The sequence below is a fragment of the Gadus chalcogrammus genome, chromosome 17, assembly GCF_026213295.1.
Source record: "Gadus chalcogrammus isolate NIFS_2021 chromosome 17, NIFS_Gcha_1.0, whole genome shotgun sequence".
Classification (NCBI taxonomy): Eukaryota; Metazoa; Chordata; class Actinopteri; order Gadiformes; family Gadidae; genus Gadus; species Gadus chalcogrammus.
The window spans coordinates 2,876,593-2,899,050 of record NC_079428.1 but is presented as its reverse complement, the minus strand read 5'-3'; the positions used below and the strand labels follow the sequence as shown (position 1 = coordinate 2,899,050).

Below are 22,458 nucleotides of genomic sequence, written 5' to 3'. Positions count from 1 at the left end.
ACATGCACCTTAATGCAAGAAAACGTTTAAGTTGAACAACCCTTCAGTGGTTGCACCGTGCATCCCAGTCGGAGCTGGAAACAGCCAATCCAATATGTCAATGAGCCCGGACACGTTTGTAGGCGTGTTATTGCTGGACGCAATCACCGAGAGGAGCATATGTCTGCAGTATCCCCCATTCTCTCTCTTCCTCTCTCTCGCTCCTACTCTCTCTTCACCTGGACGTTGCCGCATCCCACCGCTTTCTGTGTCATTTTGCATTTGATACTTTGGATAACTGCGCTTCGCCACATGCAGTGAAAGCGTGAGCAATAAGTTTGCGGACCGACAGAAAGCCACACTGCACGGAGCGCCTCGTCTTGTTTCCTGGCTGCGTGGAGAGGGGGGGGGGATCTGTGTCTCTCTGTGGGAGACCAGCCACTTAGCTGTCGCTGTCACCCAAAACCCAAGTCCCAGGACGTGACGCGTCGTGGTGGCGCAGGCACACGGCACACACGCGTAATTGCGCGCCGTCATTTTGTTACTCAGTGGCCGATGCATGCGTGTAGGTGTTTTCCTCTCTCTGCATAGTTTAAAGGTAGTTATAGTTGCATCGTGCGGACTGGAGCATCTTACTGCGTGCAGAAATGGAGAGAGAAGCGCATCAGAAGCGGCAGAACCCGCGCCCAGCGGTGCTGAGCGTCTTTTCGTCTCTATGTTCCGTGGCATCCATTGCGTTTTGCGTGTTTCTGAGTATCAACACGTCTGATGTCACCCGCCGGATTGTGGATTTGGAGAGTAGCATCGGCGAGCCCAATTTGATCCGTCCTGTGGGCAACTCGGTGGATGATTTTAACATATTGATTCGAGACAGAGTGGACGAGCTGCTGTCACAGGTGAGCTTGGTTCTATACGCTGTTTACTTTGGGAATGTTGCATTGCATGCATGCACCACCATTACAGTTAGCGGTAGTCTGCAGGGTTAACCTTAGTGCGCCTGTCGCCCCACTAGTGCGTGCGATTCAATGCAAACAATCCTTGTTTTGACGTTTCAGCGCTCCTATGAAAACCTTGCGAAGATTCGGATTGCACGCCAAGCGGACACCACGGAGTGCAACTGCCCCCCAGGTACAGAACTAACGCCTTAACCTTCATTAATTCATTGCAATGAGGTTTAAACGGTTGTTTGTATTCGTTGGGGGATTTGCAACGTTTCTTCTACTTTTCTGCAGGTGCGATAATGAATGAATGAAATGGTGAATGCATAGTCTGTGTATTCTCTGCAACCGATTGCTGAGCCTTCGTGTGTTTACCGGGGATGAGTTTTTTTTATTTGAAGTGCGAAATAATTACCTTATCAGCGGAGCCCCTGGCTACTCAAAGCATGCACAGATTCACAGATGCGCATGTAAGCTTTTCCTCTCCGAACCTGAACATCAGGCCTTTCACCGCCAGATGGAGACATTAGTTCCACGCTTTAATAAGGCATCTTGAAATAGGACACGATTACGTTTTCACCGGGTGGTCAACTGTTTTTAAAAGAGCTCTTGAATACCAAACGCAGCGAACCGATTACAGCAGACTACTAAATGTATTTTTCCGATTTCAATCAAAAGTGTCAGAACTAGCTTTCAATTAACCTTGAGTGACAGGTTTGTCTAGCCGAGTCCTATCGATACAAAAGCATTGTTGCATATTACACACACAGACAAAGCACGTGTAGAATCATCCAGGGATGATTTCACTGAGCCGGCACCAAACTTGATCCCAGTGCAACAAAACAAAGTGTACCTAAGGAGCTCCTCTCCGGATCAGGTTGCTGCGTAACGGTGAGATTCACCTCCATGTTCTCCCCCTGGGATATGGTTCCCCATGACGGGTCCTCAGCTGGTCACTGACATTTACACTCAGGGCGTTTAGCAGACGATTTTATCCAAAGCGACTCACAATAAGTACATTTGTCAGAATAAACAGCAACAACAATATATCACTGTCGGTACAGTAAGGATCTTCATAGTACCAAGTGCCAAGCACCGACAAAGTACTATTTTTAAATGCAAGGACGTACACCATACAATAAGTGTGCATATTAAGTGCCAGGACGTACATAAATAAGTGCGTAAGTGTCCAGTCCAGTGAACTCGGGGTAGAATCCAGCTCCATGCGGAGCCGACACTGCGGGGTTCAACAGAACCTCCTGCGTCCAGTGTGAGTGGTCCGGCTGAGCTTCCCAGCAGAGACCCTCGCGTGCCACGGGCTCCTGACTTGAGGGTTGTCTGCTCTAATGATCCGGACACACCGCTGGCATGAAGTGCGTTGAGCCCTCATAAGCGTGCCACTCTCTCTCCCAAATCCCCATCATGTGTCTGCCATTTACTCCCCCTCCTCCCCCCACCGCGGCAAGGCACAGTGCAGAAACCAAACAACGAGAAGGCTTCACGTCGACTGAAGCGCAACAACGCTACACCGAGGCACGGCCTGCTGGCTATTGGAAACCGGCAAAGAGGGCGACCTCTCCATTAGTATCGACGCGGGTACCACCGCCATGTTGTGAGTGTTGTAATTGTTCCTGAGGTGCAGGGCCTCCATGCCAAGGCCTGAGCGTGGTGTGTTGACGTTGGCCTGCAGCACGGAGGCTTTTGTAGGCCAGGGGTATTTTTACTCGCTCTGAACGCCTCGATGGACGTGCTCCTGTTTACCCTGGCTCCTGCCACGGTGATAGCCACGGGCCAGGCGGCGATATGGCTCTGTTTCCCACAGAGCCCTCTGCGTTACCGTCAAACACCAGACCACAGCAGAGGGGCGGCTAAACGCCCGACACGTCGCCTCTGTGGATCCGCCGTTACCCGATGCTGTCGGATGTGTTTGAGCTTAAGAGTTTGTGTACGTGGTTTGTTGTCACATTATTTTTGTTGTTGCCCTTTTGCCCTCGTATGAATTAAATCTCGCTCTGTCTTTTTATGTCTCTCTCTCTCTCTCCCTCTCTCGCCCCTCTCTCGCCCTCTCTCACCCTCTCTCTCTCGCCCGCCGGTGGGGCTCCGGTGTGTTTGTCTCGTAATTATCGGACTAGTGGGGGGTAGTGGAGATGAAAGGGGCCAAAGTGTGTGTGTGTGTGTGTGTGTGTGTGTGTGTGTGTGTGTGTGTGTGTGTGTGTGTGTGTGTGTGTGTGTGTGTGTGTGTGTGTGTGTGTGTGTGTGTGTGTGTGTGTGTGTGTGGCCCCGGGGCCCGTTAATGCGTACGTTGCGCGGGGCCCGGTGTGTTTTTAATGGAATTTCGATGAATAAAAATGCTCGGCCAGCATGTAATAACGCAGCGCTTTCTCCCTGTTTACTCGCCCGGAGTCTCACTTCTCTCTCTCTCTCTCTCTCTCTCTCTCTCTCTCTCTCTCTCCTCTCTCTCTCTCTCTCTCTCTCTCTCTCTCTCTCTCTCTCTCTCTCTCTCTCTCTCTCTCTCTCCTCTCTCTCTCTCTCTCTCTCTCTCTCTCTCTCTCTCTCTCTCTCTCTCTCTCTCTCTCTCTCTCTCTCTCTCTCGTCGCTCCGCACACTGACACACCGCTCCCAGGAACCACTCTGAAGGGACCGCAGAACTCCAGACGGCTGGACGCTCGCTTGAGAGGCGGGCAGCGATTCAGATGAATATGCAAATGTTGCGTTTTTCCTTGCCAAGGCAGAAACTCGATTCATTATTTATCCGGGAGAATTATTTGGGTTATCGGTGTTATCAATGCAACCTTGTGTCAGTTATTTAAGGTGCCGGTTTCTGACTGGTGTTGCTGATGCTTGATGGTTTTATTTCTTCAGATGTTCACATCAATCCAAAAAAAACAAAACGATGATTGACAGTCAATCCCTGAGAAGAACTTAATCCCTGCTCCCCTGTTGCCGCGGGACACTTCATTCGTCCCGTGAGCGGGCTGAGTCTCCCAGCGGCCGGGCGCATTAACAGTGGAGCCAATGGCCTTGTGTATCATATCAGCCACACGGCCCAAACAGCCCATTAATTAGTCACACACAAAGACCCGCCCCTTGTGTGGTCGGGGCTCGGAGCCGATCAACGGCCGTGTGATTAGCGAGCGCTAGGTTAAGCTAAGCAGACTCCCATCTCGCCATGGCAACCAGCTGGTTTAGGTTAGCGAGGAAACGCGTGGCCAGTGCCACGGACATGGTGGGGAGACTGGGGCACAGTGGGAGGGCATCCTGGTCCGGCTTGTTTGAAAAAGGGTGTGTGTGTGTGTGTGTGTGTGTGTGTGTGTGTGTGTGTGTGTGTGTGTGTGTGTGTGTGTGTGTGTGTGTGTGTGTGTGTGTGTGTGTGTGTGTGTGTGTGTGAAGAGCAGAAACGGTGATGTTTGCAGTTTGATTGCCTGGGGGTTTGTTTTGTATCCATTGCTGGGAAGTGGTTCTAAAAATGAGCATTCAGTGCCGTGAGTACAGTGCTCTCGTTCGCCGTTGTCCTTCTATTTATAGAAATGGAGAGTTCTTTGAAATGGCTGTGCCCTCAAACTTTCCTTTGGCTTTCATCTGAGGAGCGTTGGTGAATGTGACAGCGCGCATCGCTGGGAGATGCGCTGCTGAATTGTTTACACATCTTTCCTTCGTTTTCCCTTGGGATTCGGTTTAGCAACCTGGCAGTCTCCGGTGGTGCTTTGACGCAGCATATTCATTCAAGGGGGGAGAAAAGAGAGAAGAATAGCAACAAACTGGGCAGGGAGGAGGGGCGGGCTTATGTCAGAAGAGTGACACACATCTACTGTATCTTCCCCCTGGGGGGGCGTTCTAGAAATACGGCGGTAATGGCGTGACTCGTATGGGCATGACTTATACGGCCGACGTCCAAACGGCGCACTTCACTCATGTTGACAGCAACGCCGGGAAAGAAAAGAAAACGGGTGAATGGAGGCAAGGAGAGGACATGAGCCACTCGCAGGAAACCCACGCAGGAGCCAGGACCAGCCGCCATGCCCCTCAGTCTGTCGCTCTGCGACTGTGCATCGGGAGTCTGAGGCTTTAGATTTACATTGAGGCCAGTTAGCCAAAGCAACTTACAATAAGTACATTTGTCCGAAGAAGGAGAAACAACAATATATCGCTGTCCGTTCAGTACGGATGTTCGTAGAGCCAATTGGGGGAGCTCTATGATGAGTCCAGGTGAACTCGGAACAAGTGGGTCTTGATTCTTTAACGGAAGCCGGGGAGCGACTCTGCGATGCTGGCATCGGCAGGGAGCTCGTTCGACCACAGTAGTGCCTAAACAGAAGAGTTGTGACTTTGATTGACCAAGGACCAGGGAACGCTGCCAGTCTGGTTGTTTCCGTGACGAGTTCCCTGAAGAGGGAGGGGTGGCCAACCCTTTCTGTTAAATCAAAGCACCCACCATGCGCTTTGTCCGACGTGCGGTCGGGCCAATCAAAACGCTCCGCTCTAACCCTCAGTGACGGCAGACATATTTAATGAGTTTCATTTTCAATGTTTGTTTCTCTTTTGAATTCAGTTTCACTTAGCTTCAGCCCTGCTGGCTGTCACGGCATGAACAGCAAGGCAAAGGAATTTACATAGATTCTCTTTAGGTTGAGAAAAGCTTTGGGAAGATGGCTGTCACGTAATTGATTCCCTTGTTCTGAAACATACGCTCGTTATTGACCTAAAGTTGTTGTCAGGCAGGCGTTTGAATGTAGTTTTCATGTCATGGGCTCATGTCATGTTTTGACAGAGGTCCACGTTGATTTGTGGGTTGCTATCGTGTCATCTTCAGTGGTCTGATCTCTCCCCTATTGTGGGACCAAAGGAAGGGTGACCTCTTGTTTAAATATAGTGTGGAAACGTCAGAGGCATCGGTCTGGGAGGCGGCGAGGTTGTCTCCGAGTCTATCGGCCTATTGATCGAGGAACTGAAAGAGGACTTGTCTCGGCAGTGACACAGTGGCTTCCAGGGTCGTGACATTTGACCCCGTGCGGTTGGGACCCTCGGTTGCCCCTTCTTCTTCAAGGCCGCAGTGTCTCTCCACCGCGCCTGGCTGCTCGTCTGGTGGCGGTGGGTGGTGGTCTCACAAAAGAGGGCTCACACACTCTGGGTATCAACGTGTTTGGGTCTCTCTCTCTCTCTCTCTCTCTCTCTCTCTCTCTCTCTCTCTCTCTCTCTCTCTCTCTCTCTGTCTCTCTCGGTGTCTCTCGCTCGCTCTCTCTCTCTCTCGGTGTCTCTGTATGGAGGTGGTAGAAGGTTCGAGTCAGAAGCCCCTCTGTTGCGTGTGACCCCGGCCCTTCCCACGTACACCCCATCCGTCACGGTTCAAAGGGAGATATGGGCTTCCCACGGAACGCCCGTGAACAGAAAAGGACCGGGAACACGAGTAGGGCAACAAATAGTTTCGGGACCGCATTTTCTAGTTTTCTGGGTTGAAACCTTGAGAGTATAATCAGAGCGCCTTATTATCGCCCCGATGGCCCGTATACGATGTCTCCCGGCATCGGGGGCGAGGACTGCAGAAGGAAACGATCGCCAGAGTTTCCCCTGCCTGCGACTCCATCGTCTCCCGAAGGTCAGCCCATGGAACTAGACATCAGGTTTCCCCCGCGCTGCCAGTCGAGCCAAACTCGCCGTCCCCGCCCTTTGATGGAGGGAATCACCCCGCCCCCCAACCCCCCCCCCCCGCCCCCCAACCCCCCCCCCCCCCCCCCCCCCCCCCCGCCGCCCCCCCCCCCCGCCGCCGCCGCCACCCTCCACGCCTGCCGGGGATCGCTCCTTGTTTCCAGTGGAAGCTTTTCCAAAAGTCCAAATCAAGAGCGATGGGCGCGTCGAAGGGGACACCACCACTGCCGCCGCCGGCGTCGTCACGGAAACCTTCCGACGAGGAGGGGGGGACGGGGGACAAACAGGCACCCCTTCCCCCCACCCCCCCTCCAAACCCCAGCAGCTCTCCCATCATCCTCCCCCTCGCCCCTAATCTCCCAGTCTGTGGCTTGGCACCCCTGGAGGTTTTCTGCCGCAGCATGGTGGGGGTGGTGGGTGTTGAAGGGTGGGGCACAGATGCTGTCGATCTGCTCTCCGTCAAGCTAATGGGAGCGGGCACTAGGACTGCAGAAAGTGACTAACGTTGTGCGAGGTGGTAATGGTGCCAGTCCGGGCCTGACATGAAACGAATGGCGAGTAAACGCAGGAATAAACGCACGCGAGCCTCCACACACACCCCTGTATTGGCCCCTCAGTCATGCAGTCGCTCTTCTAAAGCTGTTCACCCGGTTCCATACGGGGGTGGTGGATGTTGTAGGGGCTCTGTGTGCAATGGGATTCCCAGCCCTCAGGTCTTGGGTTTGACCCCCGTGCCCTTGAGACGCTCAAGGACACGCATCTCAATTCATACTGAGTCACTTTGGAGAAATGCGTATGCTGATGGAAAAAAAAAAGCGACAATGGCGATGTGTGAGTTTGTGTAGGTGAGGGCAGGTAGAGGCAGCATCGCCTGGCCGACTGTGATTGGACTCTGGGGCTGGGTGAGGCTGCACACCTGTTGCTCGTTGAGCAATCAGTGTACACAGGTTGAACCCGGCGTCACCACACACACCTCTCTTCATGGGGCCCCAACGCCATGCATCGTTATCGACGGACTCCTATGATAAACCATCCAACGTATCCACCAAACATCGCCTCTTGAATCTCTGGTCGGCGGACTCCCGTCGCCTCGGGTGTATTTATCAGTGGCCCTTGAACCACAGGTTTCTCCGCTGTCTGCTTTTAAACCCCCTCTGCCTCGAATAGCCAACCCCCCCCCCGCCTCAAGGGTCTATCTGATGATGAGGAGGAGGAGGAGGAGGAGGAGGGAGAAACATCTGTGAAGCCTCCAGCTCGAGAGAGAGAGAGAGAGAGAGAGAGAGAGAGAGAGAGAGAGAGAGAGAGAGAGAGAGAGAGAGAGAGAGAGAGAGAGAGAGAGAGAGAGAGAGAGAGAGAGAGAGAGAGAGAGAGAGAGAGAGAGAGAGAGAGAGAGAGAGACCCTCAGCACTTTAATTAAATCAGCTGGTCATCGGATACGGGCCGTCCAGACGGCTGGTTAAGGCGGATCGGTCCCTGCCTCCGCCTGATAAGTGGAGCCAGTGCTCCACATGTCAGACGACCAGGAATAGCTTTGTCTAATTTCCGCTTTTAGACGGATAATGGCACTTGTCTCAGACGTGCCGCTCGAGGGGTCTGGGGGTGTGTGTGTGTGTGTGTGTCGCAGACCATAACCTTGACTAGATTGAGATGAATGACTAAAGCCAGCATCACACTCCTACACATGGGCCTATTCAAAAGAGTAACAGTGCAGGTAACGGGCCTTGCTTGATATGACCCTGGACTGTAGTTCTCTTTTATAGCCCATAGGGCTTAACATTTGCAGAAGAAAAAGGACGAGCACGTTGCGCAGAAACCCGTAGCCCAATAAACGTGTTATAGTCACTGTGATGATTCTTGTGGGACTGACTTCACAGACATTGTCAAGTAATAATGTCTCTGTCCCTGTTTGAAACAAACCATTTGGCTTTTATGACCTCTGTGGAATTGTAAATGTGTCTCAATGCCCACTTCTACTGAATACAAGGTATTGGTTGTTACAATAGTGACCACGCCTTGATGTCAGAGATCAAATCAAGCCTTATTGATTCCTGTGGATTAGTTCTAATTAGTTAATTGTGTTAGTTGAGTTCCACCCCTTATCAATAAGGGGCATTACTACAGGACGTGATATGATATTTAAACACATAAGCTTAACATAAGTTTCTATTGGAGGAATCCACAAATAATTTACCTTCCTTTTTAGGTGATTCAATTTTATCATCTAAAGAGTTTTGGTCAGGCTTTGTGGCTCAAGTTCACGGGCTACTTTATTTTGACCTTTTTGATAATCTTGGATTGCAGAACTCCTGGGAGGAGACGGCACAAGAAACCAACAAACTAAAATGGGCAGAATTATGCCTTGTTTCCTCTTTTGTTATGGAGATATTCTATCAAATCGAAACTCATTGGGGCGAGTTGATGTAGCTTTCAGAAAAGAATGTCCTCGACCTTGAGAGACAAATTAATCTCAACCCGATCTCAAACCCCCGCTGAGCACCAGAACCTTTTAGTAGTGAATACCCCGAGGCAGAGATTACAGGGAATAGACGTTGTACCTCCTGACACCAGGGTGGGAGAATTAGGAGGTCTCTCGCAAGAGGGATTCACCTTGACTAAATCGTCGCCCGCGGCAGGATTCAGCACAGCCTAATTGTTAATCTATCCGACGCCATGTTGGTTTGTACTTTTTTTGCTAATGCAGGAAGGTTGGTTAGGGCGGATGTAGCTCCTCGTATCAAGGTTTATGTTTGATTTATACGCAGGGAGCGGTGGAATAAAGTTTAACGTAGAATAACATGACTCATAGGCGGTAAATTAGTATTAGTCCCAATGTTTCACGGCTGCCTTACCCTAACCATGGCTGAGGAGGTTTGTTCACGTCCATCAAACATTGTTTGCTCGTGATCGTCTTCTGCTTTGAGTGAAATTTGCCAGAAAGACCTTTATTTGGGGATAAATCTTAAAACTTAAAGTTTTGATGCACCTTCTTTTCAATGTGATATATTTATATATTACCTTCAGAGGAAGGCAGTGGAGGATTATTGTTATTTCGTTGTTCAAGATTCAACCAGAAGAGCACACTGACCTCGTTCCTTGATTCTGCTGTTCTCTCCGGTGTTTAGGTGTGTGTGTACGTGTGCGTGTGCGTGTGCGTGTGGTCGTGTGTGTGTGTGTGTGTGTGTGTGGAATCAAACGGAGCGGATATGAGGCTGCGTCAGAGAGGTGTTGGCTGAGGTTCGGCACGGTGCTGATGGGGGTCAGAGGTCAGGGCCCCTAACGACCCGCGCAGTGCCAACAAACACAACCTTTTTCAGTTGTTCACTCAAGCAGTCAGTGGGTCGTGTGCAATGTTAGGACCCCGAGAATCTCACGGCGGTTTGTTAAGTGAAAGACGCTGTTCTCGTCCTTGATTCTTTCTTGACTCTTTTCCATAGTCAGTTTTCTTACGGCCCAATTAGCCTGAACATTTTAGCTAGCTAGGTAGCGTAGCAAGGGACCAAACGCCGGCCTTTAACAGCTCCCTCCGTCTCCTGAGTTCGGCCCGACGTCTCCCCCAGGTACCGCGCCCCTCTGGTCAGTTCTCACGTTAACGCGCGCGAGCCAACGACAGCCAGACAGGAAACGGAGGACGGGCCGCGGCGCGCTAATAGCTCGGCGCGAGACGCCCGCTTCCTGTCGAACACGAGACTCGCACTAATCCGATAATGTGCGAGGAGATGGTTTAACGGGCGATATAAAACCGATACGTGCTGGGAACCTGACGTTGGAGGACGTGGGGTCGGTGGGCCAATGGTGGGGCGTTGGGGGGTTCATGGGGGGGGGGGGGGGGGGGGCATTGAAGGAGGTGGCGCCACATTGGCCCTGGATCCCACATTGGGGTCTCATTGGTAGCCCCCCCCCCCCCCCCCCCCCCCCCCTGAACCCTGCTGTGTTTAACTGCCCCGTGTGGGCGGCAGGCGGACGGGGGTATGTACCCACGTTTGGGTGAAGTCTGGCCGGGGCCTAATAATCGTTCACTTAGCATAACTCATTGAGCTGTGATGTCTGCACAGCGGCTGCCAGCCCCCCCCCCCCCCCCCCCCCTACTAAAACCCCCATCCCTCTCGGCACACTTAAAGGCCGGGGGGAGGACGAGACCTCTCTCTCTCTACCTCTCTACCTCTCTCTCTACCTCTCTCTCTCGCTCTCTCTCTCTCTCTCTCTCTCTCTCTCTCTCTCTCTCTCTCTCTCTCTCTCTCTCTCTCTCTCTCTCTATCGGCCTCTTCCGTTGTTTCTTTTGTTCACACTTTTTGCACATTCCCTATTTCTCTCTTTCCCTAGGACACTTTTTTCTGATTTGACTTCCCTCCCCTGCCCCCAAACCACTTCTAACAGCCAAAGTAAAAACATTCCTTTGTGAGAAAAACAATCAATTTCTTTTTATGCATCCATATTTTACGCGGCGGCGTCCTCATCATCCTCTGATGTGAGTCAGAGAGGTTGGTGAGGAGCCTCACCCTGGAATGATGACGAGGTACTTCAAGTCTCCAGACCCCTGTGCGAACTTGAATACTTTCCTCTTCCTGCTGCGTACTCGTTGCTCAGTAGATGTTCTGAGAGCTCCACCTTTCAGACGGTGTTATCCTGTGCATTGGATCAATAAAGCAACTGAACTCACGGTGATGGGGTGGAGAACCGTGTGGCTCCTAGTGTGACCAATTAGTGAAGCTGAAATTGAATCCAAATGGAGTCTGTTCCGCCCCTCGGTTCCTCTGATCAGTGCTTTACAGGAACCAGGCGCTCATTGTTACCCAGGTAGAGCTTAGTCTTTTAAGCATCAAGTGTGGCCATACGGTTAGGGACGTCTTGATGGGAGTGTGGCTAGGCGGTCGCTCGTGCAAGCCTGCGTGTGTGTGTGTATGTGTTTGTGTGTGTGTGTTGGTTCTATTCAAATGTTTGACACAGTTTCTTATTTTGACCCAGAAAGGGTCCTTCTCCCTGGGCCGGAGAAGAAACGGGAACGATTTGCTGACGTGTGTGTTTGTGTGCACGCGTGTGATGGTGTGCACGTTTAGGCATCTGTGGCCTGCCTCTGTTTGTCCACGCCGTCGCCACACACAGACATGTGTCGGAGTGTACACACACACACACACACACACACACACACACTGCTGACCGCGGCAGGTGGGAGCACCAGGGAGGTCCGTGCTGTCTCGACCCCTAATGACCGGGGGGCCGCAGACAACGTCAACATTTGCAGTCTAAATCAAAGCCCCTGGTGTGTGTGTGTGTGTGTGTGTGTGTGTGTGTGTGTGTGTGTGTGTGTGTGTGTGTGTGTGTGTGTGTGTGTGTGTGTGTGTGTGTGTGTGTGTGTGTGTGTGTGTGTGTGTGTGTGTGTGTGTGTGTGTGTCAGCAGAAGCTCTTACACACCAGGGTTTTTTATCCGCGGTGTAGAGTATGTGCGAAGGGCTCAAGGTTTCCCCTCGCCGCCCTCTGATGTGTCTCCCGTTCCTCCGTCCGTCTGTCCCGTCGCGAGACTCCAGGGCCGGGGGCGGACTGGGGGACAGAACCCAAGGTCTTGACTGCATCACAGACAGACTCTGGTCCAGAGGAGAAGCGACAGCCAAGGAGAGTCTGGGAATTTGGCAAAACAAAGTCGACGATTGGTCAATCAGAAGGGCTTTTAGAAAGGCAAAGGGAACAACAAAATCGAATGCTAACCACACGCACGCATTGTACGGCCACTCACGCACGCACAACTACACGCACACACGCACACAGAGCCGTAAAGGACGGATGTGTGCGTGCCGGGTCCTAAGAAAACAGGCGTGTGAGCAGCCACTCTGCGACCGTGTAGCCGGGCCAGACCAGAGCAGACCAGAGGAAAACCGGTTAACACTTGGTGAGACTCGGGAACGTCCACTTCACCCAGAGACAGAATTAGCCGCGGAGGATTCCTTTTTTCCTCCCACATCCCCCTCCCTCCAACGCACTTCTCTTTTCGTTGTTTTTTTCCACCGCCAAAAGCAAATTAGCGGCATTCCAGCAGAAAGGTGGCACGCCAGCGGAGGGCCTGGTCGGGGTTTCTGCCGCCGACAGTTGCCCGCCTGTCTGGCTCTCCTGCCTCACTTCCAGTTTTTTTATTTCTATACGTTTCTTCCCAGCCTCTCTCCTCACCCCTCTCTCCCACCGCCTAGCCGTCTTCCGCCCGCCCGCTGGGAGCGAGGAAGTCGGTCCGCTTCGTTAACCCCGGCGGCACGCCACCCATGTCACTGAGCACAACAGAGGCTTTGTTTCAGCCCAGAAATGACACTTAAAAATAATACTGTGCCAGAAGCGCCCCCCCCCCGTTAGCAACAGCTACTGGTTACAAGCCCCCCCCTCCCCCCACCACCCCTGGCTGTGCTTTTAATGGGAGACTTCTTTTCTTTCTTTAAATGTTTCTGCTTCGGGTGCTAAGTGGTCTGGGAAAGGAAAACATCCCAGTCAGGGGTTTCTCTTGCAACCGTACGATTAGGGATTTGAACCCTGTGAGTCACGGAATCGGTTAAAAGTTAGTGATTGTTACTAACGCCATTCCCTTCGGATGGTCTTCATTTACTACACATAAAGCACTTGTGCCGATGCAGATATTCAACCGTGGCGGGTTGTTTAACAGCTTGTCAGACCCTCGTTTCGTACGATGGTGTCCACGCCGTCCGACCGCCCGCGTAATTACCACATAAATTCGGGTTCCAATCAGGAAGTACAAGCATAAGCAGAATATCTGAGCTGGAATAGCAGCGGTCCCCAAAGCGCGGGGCGATATTTAGCATTGCATCTGATGATGGATTATTGGAACATATGGCCGCTGCATGTGGCCCCGGTCCAAGATGGTGGATTAGCGCCTTTCTCTGTAAAAGTAATTGGGAGCGGGCACATAGGTGCTCTAAGCTGACACAAGCCATACGGCTCAGACGTTGGAAGACTTCCAGCTCGATGCGAAATGTGTTCCTGAGCCAGACTTTAGCTTAACATGGAATAACAGAGTTTGAGTCGTTCCACACATGTGTTTGGTGACAGATTTTAGCCGGTCATTGTTTTTATAGTTTTTTAGGGACTTCTATGCTGGACGTGTTTTGAATTTAAAGCATTGACTCTTCCGTCCGCGCTGCTACGACTGATGGTCATTACGTTGGTCGGCTGTTTGTCACGGCCTGCATCGCAGGGAATGTTTTCTTTCCGAATCAAGCGTGGCAGAGGCTGATCCGACGAGGCTCAGTGTTTTCAGAGCGGGGAACCCACCCATCCACCCACGCCCCCACCCACCCACCCGCTGTACCCCCCCCATGGGACAGGTGTGTGTCTGCCTCGAGGCTGGGGGGTGCGGAGGATTAGGGCAAAGGTGGGAGCGGGCCGGGATTTGCCGCGAGGCTCGTCCTGGACTCGTCTGTTTAGCCGAGCCAAACGCAAACCAGATGGGGAGGGGGGGGTGGGGAGGGCCTTCCCTTCACTCCGCTCTCTCCTCCTTGTTGCTCCTGTGTCGACACCAGAGTCCATCCATGAGATGCAGCGTGTTGTGTCTGATGTTTCCCACTGGTGCGAGGGAGATTGGCTACGGCGTTTTTGCTGCCTCTTTCTCAGTGACACCCAGACAAACTTTTGTATTCAGTATCTATGTTTTAATGCCACACTTTGGCTCGTACCCGGGCAAACCAATATATTTGATTGCATCATGTATGATTCGACACGGTGTTGACACATTTCTAAACTAAACGATACACAGGGCATCAGAGTTTTGAAATAATGTGTAGCGTATCCCTCTACGACAGACCCTCATGACATTCCACCTAAATCGCATCTTTGCAGTTCATACCAGGGAGACTTTTTTTCAAAAGAAAACATAAAGTACCTGACAGCCCGTATTAGGAATCCTCCTCCATCTCCCTTTTAGCTGGGGGTTAAACTGGTAGCCCCCCTAATCTGGCTGGATCCCACTCTGTTTTCTTTAGGGCTCTCTGAAATGGTTTAGAGGGCCGTTATCTGCCCGCCTACGGCTGGGGTCCTAAGCCTGGCTTCCTTGAGAGGTCTGCGGCGATGGGCTGTTTTATTATTAACCTGAACGCCCACAGAGCCCTTAATGTCTGGTCTTGTCCGATGGACTCCTCGGCTGGTCGTAGTTTCTTATTCGAGTGTCTATCAGGAGGCCGGATGAAGCTCAGGTCTCTCTGGGACTACAAGTGTCATCATGGATGGACTCTCGTCGAGTTTGCTAATTTGCAGTAACTTCCTGGATCTAAGTTGGCAGGAGTCTTGGTACCTTGCCTAGTGCCAGCAAATATTAAATATACATTTAAGTAGGAATTGAGTCATAACGCGTGTCCCTAATGATATATTTACTCTCAGTGAGATTATGTACTCCTCTGTGCAAGGTAAACCTCCATAAATCCACTCCACATATCAAACCCCACCTTCCAAATACTGGCAATGCCCCCTCGATGGCCTCTCGATTTCAAAGACACACCACAGATACGAACAGTCCCCCTTTTAGAACGAGGAACCACACTTGTATATTAGGTCCTAGCTTTATATCGGTGCTATTCTGAGCACGTCGAAGGAGATCAAAATGCAAGGTTGTTCACCGGCCAGTTGGCATGCCGACCACCGGGCCCTCATGTGGTCCCTGGGGACTCACTCGGCCCGGACGCCGGACGCCGGTCTCCGTCTGATGTCTGGAGCGGGCCTTCTGGGGCACTCTCTCTCCCAACCCCACCTCCCAACCCCCCCCGACCCAGCCAGCTCATTCATCAATCATCATTCATTCATCAATCGCTACCTCTGATGAGCCCTCGAGGGCCTCGATGGGGGGCGGCAGATACCACCGCCGCCACCCCTCCTCTCCGGACATACGTTCTGACAAACACAAAAGGCTGGACGCTGCCAAAACAAGAACGATCTCTTTGACCGACCCACTTGTTTACCCTGTGCTGTGCCTTGAGAGGACGTGGCCTTTGACCCCCGTGTTTAAACTGTGAAGAAGCTGAACGACACTTAAAAGACTCAAATAGAAAACGGGGGCAACTTGGAGAATTCCAACCCTGCGCTGTAATGCTGCCAAGGAGGGAAGTGCTGAGGGAAAGGCGAGCCGAGTGTGTTCGCAGGTTTGATTGAATAAGAGGAGGAGGGGAGGAGGTCAGTGATACTGCGTATCGAGTGGCACACTTTGTAATGGATGCGGAGCCTCCTGCACGCCTCGTGACCTTCACGGCGCGAGGAGGGCTGCGGGGTGGATTCCTGCGTGCACTACGTAGTGCTGGTGGGTTTTTTGAGAATAGAACAGCACACGTCCTGCCGTGCGAGCCGCGCGTCCTTTGAGGTGTTGGCGAGGTGGCGGTCAGAGCGAGGGGATTAGCCTCCAGCTGGCGCCGGAGCCCGACGATGACCTCGCTCAACTCGCCGCGGTCGCCCGTCCTGATGAACGGCGTTGTCCTATGCCCCCCTGGTAAACGGACTGCATTTATACAGAGCTTTTCTAACCAGTGGCCACTCAAAACGCTTTTCAATACTGCCTCACGTTCACCCATTCATGGACACATTCACACACCGACGGCGGTGTCAGCCATAGAAGGCGACTGCCAGCTCGTCAGGAGCAGTCAGGGTGAGGTGCCTTGCTCAGGGACACTCCGCTAGGTGGAGCCGGGGATTGAACCAGCAACCTTCCAGTTACCAGCCAACCCACTCTGCCTCCTGAGCCATTTGCCGCCCTGTGTCTGCCGTGAGGTTGTTTTGGGGTAAACACTCTCTTCTCCTCAGTGTGTTTTATCCATGGCTGCTCTCCGTGATAAAAGTTTCTTGTTTAAAGGATCTTACAAAAGTAAACGGGAATCAGATGCCGTTCGCTTCATGAAACGCCCGGAGATGTGGAAGTACTGTTTTGCCTTTCGGCCGAAACTGAATGCAGAAGTTATCCTCCTCTCTGCGTACTTTCTTTGTTCGGTGCGGTGCAGGCCTTGGCGGGAACATCAAACCGTTGTGTGGAGCTTGTTAGCGCGAGGTGCCCCCGAGCGACAATACGGATTCTATCTCTTTACTTCTCTTTCAGTCTTCTACTAAAATACGCTCTTGCCAGCGGTCCCAGAATGCACTGCAGCTCGGTGGGGACTGGTGGATGCCAGTGGTCGCCGCCTTTTTTATTCTCTGTGAAAAGTTTCCCCCTGAATGAGAGCTTGTGGTGAACCGTTTACAATGTGGGTACTATCGCCAACCGTCAGAGAGAGAGAGGGGGAGAGAAAGGGAGAGGGGGAGAAGGAAGGAGAACAGGAAAAACCCAACACGATGGAATCAATACATCTATTGTTTGTAAACCCCTCCACACTCGACTCTAGAGTCTTCCACCGCCACCACCTCAAAAATGCGGTGTGCACTAAATTGTGTTTGGATGGCAGCTGTCAGCTTGGGGAGCTGAATTAGACCGAGCGGTGATTCCAGGGTTTTCTAGGAAAATGCGATTCTGGCGTGCCTTGTGAATTGACGTAGCACTGATGACTTCACCGTGGTTATGGTCACATCACCTGTTGCTCACCACGGGGGGGGGGGGGGGGGGGGGGGTTGGGGATTGGGTCTTAACACTCCAACTGAATCCATTAGGGTCCGAGTGATTCAATAAACACCCCCCTATCTCCGCTGTGCAACTGTCCAGATAGGCATCAGAGACAACAGGGCGCCGACTTAGTGGAAATGGATCGCTGGCAGAGGACGCCGATGTTGAATGTGAATGTGTGTAACACTAACCATCTCCGGAGGAGAGCCGCGCTGTTCAACATCGTCCGTCTCTCTGTACCCTCACCGTAAGTGAAGTGTGAGTCTGTCTGTTAGCCTCCTGCTTTACTACAACTCTGTGTATTTAAAGCAGGGCTCAGTTCCACTGCCTCAGGCCTTGAGGTAAAGACCCCCCAAAGCCTGTAAACTGGACCATCAAGTCCCACCTGCCCCGGGAATTCCTGCCCCCCCCCCCCCCCCCCCCCCCCCCCCCCCCCCCCCCCCCCCCTATATAACCAGCTGGAACAGCCTTCCCCTCATCCACTCCCCCCCCTTCCCCCCTCCCCAGACCACAGATTGTATTTGGCTGATTGAACCTTTTCAACAGATGTTAAACGCCAACTGTTTATCTCTGGCATCACCTCCGGGCTCCGTCTTACCGAGGCTGCCCTCTCATTGCTCTCGGTCTTCCTTGAGCAGCCTCCACTCCCTGCAGCCCAACCCTGCTGCATAGTCCTCATCAACACACCACCGTGCACCTGTCAACCCCCTAGGCCCGCGCTGAAGTGCATAACCACCGGGCTCAGTGTGGATCCCCGGTGCGGTGAGATGAAGCTCAGCCCTGTCTGTCACCGAATATCCTGTACTCAAGAGTTTTACTTTTCAAAACTAAAAGCACAAAACGCCAGTGGCAACTCGGACGTTTTTCGTTTGATTTCCAAAGCAAAGGGTCGGTAACACTGCGGCTCTGGCCTTTGGACCGCTGGATTCTCGCCGTATTTAATTAAAACATAAATCATGGCTGGAAGGCGAGAGGACTTCAAAGGTGTTGATGGAACAGCTCAGCTGTAAGGGTGAATCACTCACCTTCCACGCTGCTTCTGGTCCTTCAAAGACCGGGATGTAGAAATACACTGTTGGTCTGTTTCTTGGGGAGAACGCTGTCAAGGTTCTCCCCAAGAGAACCTTGGTTTTTGTAATTACATCGTTGCAAAGACTGTGTAAGTATTTCTTCCGCTGATAATGCAAAACATTTCCCTACATTTTATGATACATGGTGCTCTGCCAATGATACAACAGCTTTATTTACTCAGTCTGCATCCGTTGAGTCAAACCATGAGCCGGTCATGTCTTCTGATTTCCGTCCCTGACCAACCAAACAACCTAGTAGTTCATAGCGTCCGTGTTTATTCCACTCCTGCAAGTCTCCCAGCCAGGCGGGGACCGATGTGTGTGGAAGAGCAATGCTTTAGGTGTGTGCTTTTCCATGGAGACAGGAGTCACTGATGAGCACCATGTATTATAGAGCCATACTGTTTAAACACAGCCCGGGTTTGTGTAAATGCATTTCTATACATTAAAAAATGACAGAGTTTGGTATGTAAGAACCAGGGGGCATTGTGGTTACGTTGTAAACATTTTATTTAAGTTAGCTTCGCCAATTTAAATCTGCATCCGTACGGGATTGATTAAAAACCAAACGTGATGTATCAAATTGACATCATCTCATAGCTACGATATCAACGCCACCCCAGATAGAAGAAGTCATTTACTCCCCCCATCAGATTAATAATTAATAAGCAGTGGTACCCATGACCTCTGCCCTGTGTGGCATCAATCTGTCACCGGCCTCAGACTGTTGAGAGGTCTGGCAGCGCTACGACCTGTGGCTTAGGACAAAAGATACTCCATCCATCACGCAAATGAAAAATAGACCAAGCAGCTGTTTGTGGCGTTGTCACCGGCAACAGGGAAGGGATACGGTGTCGCCAACTGGCGTCTAGGTAATGGCCGACCTCAAGGTGAACGGGACCCATCACTTTCTGCCGATCGGAAGCTGATTTACGTCTTTGAGTGACGGCAAAGGGCTTCCGGTATTTATATATATAATCGTTTAGTTAAGTTTAGTTTATTTGTTTATTGTTTCGTGGACAGTCCCCTTTGATTAACTGTACAGTAAAAGGGGCAGCTTCTGCCTATTTGGCTAATTTCCATTAAATATAATAGTGTAAATTGTTTAATTTCTGCTCATTGACGCAGACTGTAAGTAAGGGGAGATTGGTCACTGCTAAAGCCATAAGTCATGGCATGATGTGTCACTGCGCTGAGGGTATGACTCACGTCTGTCCATCGCCCCCCCCTGACTGGACAAAGGACCGCTCTGACTCCCGCTCCAGCCTCGATGTTGTGCTTGGACTGGAGGTCCTTCCACCGAGAGCAGGTTGAGTAGAAGGTGTCCACTGTCTGAGGACAGGACTACATCCAGGAATGCCTCCTGCACCTTCCCGGAATACACCGTCCCATTCCTGTAGCGCGCCGCTGAACAGAGCGGTCCTTCTTAGGATTCACCTTGGCGTCATTCCCTTCCCGTCGCTTTTTTTCGGTATTTCTGTTATTTTGTTTACTTCAGGTCCGTGGAGGAAACAGGAAATGGAACATATCCACTGAAGCAAATGGGGCCGGGTCTCATTCATTTATTTACTTATTTATTTATTTAGGGACGCTTTGTCCAAAGCGACTTACAAGCATTCGTGTACACATTCACACATCGACAGCTGAGTCAACCACACGCGGTGACAGCCAGCTCGTCAGGAGCAGTCAGGCTGAGGCGTCTCGCTCAGGGACACCTCGACTCTCAGCTAGGAGGAGCCGGGGATCGAATTGGCAACCTTCCGGTTACCAGCCAAGCCGCTCTACCTCCTGTGATACTGCTCATCCCATAAGGAACGCATCCACGCCTTCCTTTGACTGATGTCTAGCTTTTTGATCCACCGAAACTCTCCTTTTGTACAACCTAAACCGTTCAGCCCCTTATTAGTACCATTTTTAAGACTCCATCTCTTACATTATTCGACCGGTTCCGTCCAGTCTCAAGGGGTTGAGCGCTGAAGAGGCAGCCGCGTGGCGCTCCACGGGGTAAGCCTCTCAATGTGCTGATGGTAGCGGCGGAGATGATTAAAGGCCTCGGTGAACAACACTCACTCACTTCTGTTTCACATGTAGCCCGGTATCGAACCGCACGCCTCCTTGTTTAGTTATCCCAGGTTAATCAATAGAGCGGAGAGCGCGTTAATGAAATGAAGAGGCTTCTCCCTGATCCAATTAGAGAGTAGACAGAGAGAACGCCCTTGAGGAATGGGTTCACATCTGTCCAGGTACCGATGCCCTGCGCTCTTACAGCATCAGTGCGACTTTATCATTTGTCGATGTGTCGATGTCTTAATTTGTTCCTCTCCTATTGAAGCAAAGAATTAACCTTATCATTACGGTTATGTTATATTATTCCAGTTCCATTTTGTGTGTGTGTGTGTGTGTGTGTGTGTGTGTATGCGCATGATTGCCCCGTGTGTGTGTGTGTGTGTGTGTGCGGCAGCCCGACGCAGTGGTAGTAAAGTCCGGGCGCTGTAAGGCTAGACCCGCGGCCCCCGGGACCGGCCTGAGTTAGAACTTGGCCTTGATCAGGGGCGGCTCGGGTTACCCCAGCTGCCCACCCGCATGTCCCTGGCAGGTTAGAGGGTCTGAACGCAGCCCTGCGCCAGCACTGAGCTCCGGGCCTGAGGAGGGTATTGTGTCTCTGGCAGGCCCGCTGCCCAGCTGAAGTATAGGTTTAATGCTGCGAGAGAGGGGTGGGGTGGGGGGGGGACCCAGGTCGGGAAAAGCTACAAATCAGAGACGCGCTCCACCCCGGGCCTGAGACGCTCCATTAAATACTGGAAAGTGGCCGTCGGCGGGGATATATTTACACAGCATCGTACAGGACACATCGCTTTTCATGAAATGCTTGTTTGGTTTGGTTTGGTTGGGGTACTAATAAAGTGTGTGTGTTAGTGTGTGTGTGTGTGTGTGTGTGTGTGTTTCTCTGTCTGTGTGTGTGTGCCTGTCTCTGTGTGTGTGTGTGTGTGTGTGTGTGTGTGTGTGTGTGTGTGTGTGTGTGTGTGTGTGTGTGTGTGTGTGTGTGTGTGTGTGTGTGTGTGTGTGTGTGTGTGTGTGTGTGTGTGTCGGTCTCTTTTTGTGTGTGCGTGCGTGTGCGGCAGAGCTACTAAACATCCAGCCTTTAAATAACGGTTATGTCCTCATCAGAGTCGTGCGGCGAGCGCCTCGGTATTCAAACGTGTGCCGGGTTTAATGTCTCGGCGCTGCGCCACCTCAATCCGCCGTCTGCAAGATGAGACGGCGGGGTGTTTTAAAAGCACTGATCACGGCAGGACTCTCACTCGGAGGGCCACGACGTGGAGCCTTCTGCACGGTTTACGTCTCCAATTAGATTGCGGTTAATAGTGCGTGAAATTAAACAAAAACCGCCCGGGAACCCGTACTCTGCGTGCTTCTCTGGAAATTCTCCATCCTCCTCTTCCTCATCCTCCACCTCTCTCGTTCTCTCTTCCTCCTCCTCCTCTTCCTCTTCCACTCTCCTCCGCTGTCGTTCCCGGCTTCGTCAGCTCTTCATCCCCCCTGTAAGAATTCCCAGAATCATTCCTACGTTCGGGACAAAGGCGCGATGGCGCCGCCCGTCGCCGGGCGCATCGCCGGGTTTGTGTGTTTGCTGCCATGGCAACCAGACCGGTGGTCAGAGGGTTCGGTGGGAGTGGGCCGGGGGGGGGGGGGTGGGGGGGCTCCTTTCAAAGTGGCCGTCGGACCGACTCGATGAAAGGCGGACATTGTCAACAGGGGACAGATCTCTTTGTGTGCGGACGTGTCTGACAGGAGGCCCTCGCCCTCTCGGCGAGACGGCCTGTTTGTTGACTCACAGTGGGAGGCCTCTGGGAGGGCCCGTCACTGCCGCCGGCCAGCTCCCCGCTCCCGGCTCCCAGCGCCAGGGCCGCCACTCCGTACAGCGCGAGTCTCCGGTTACTTACCCCGCCTCGTAAACTCTTATGGTGCCGGTGAAACTGTGGGCCGCACTGCAGCCGAACCGGAAAAAAGAAAAGGCGCAACGCTCGGTTTTCAGGCGTACAGTGTGCTGCGTTTGATTTGATTCCCAGGCTGTAGGCGAGGTCTACCTCTTCACCGTAACGTGGTCATCCTGCACCGCCCCAGGGTTCATAACAAGAGTTTATAAACCTCAAAGGGGCCTGAACGCACTCCGACCTGGACTGACGCCCGGGCCTGTCGGATCGCCTTGTGCAGAGCGTCGTCCCAGCCTCTGCTTGGCCTTGTAGTGTGTCTCAAACCCCTGTCAGCC

At 52.2% G+C, this 22,458-nt stretch overlaps 1 protein-coding gene across 1 annotated transcript in view; it reads left to right on the top strand.

Annotated features, from left to right (window-relative positions):
• The first annotated feature begins 61 nt into the window (after positions 1-61).
• Positions 62-22,458, top strand: part of LOC130369731 (collagen alpha-1(XXV) chain) — a 134,027-nt gene continuing 111,630 nt past the window's right edge. Inside the window, exons 1-2 of the mRNA XM_056575235.1 lie at positions 62-875; positions 1,035-1,107. Of these exons, the coding sequence (XP_056431210.1) occupies positions 627-875; positions 1,035-1,107 (322 nt within the window). The 5' untranslated portion in view covers positions 62-626. The remainder of the gene's footprint in view (positions 876-1,034; positions 1,108-22,458) is intronic.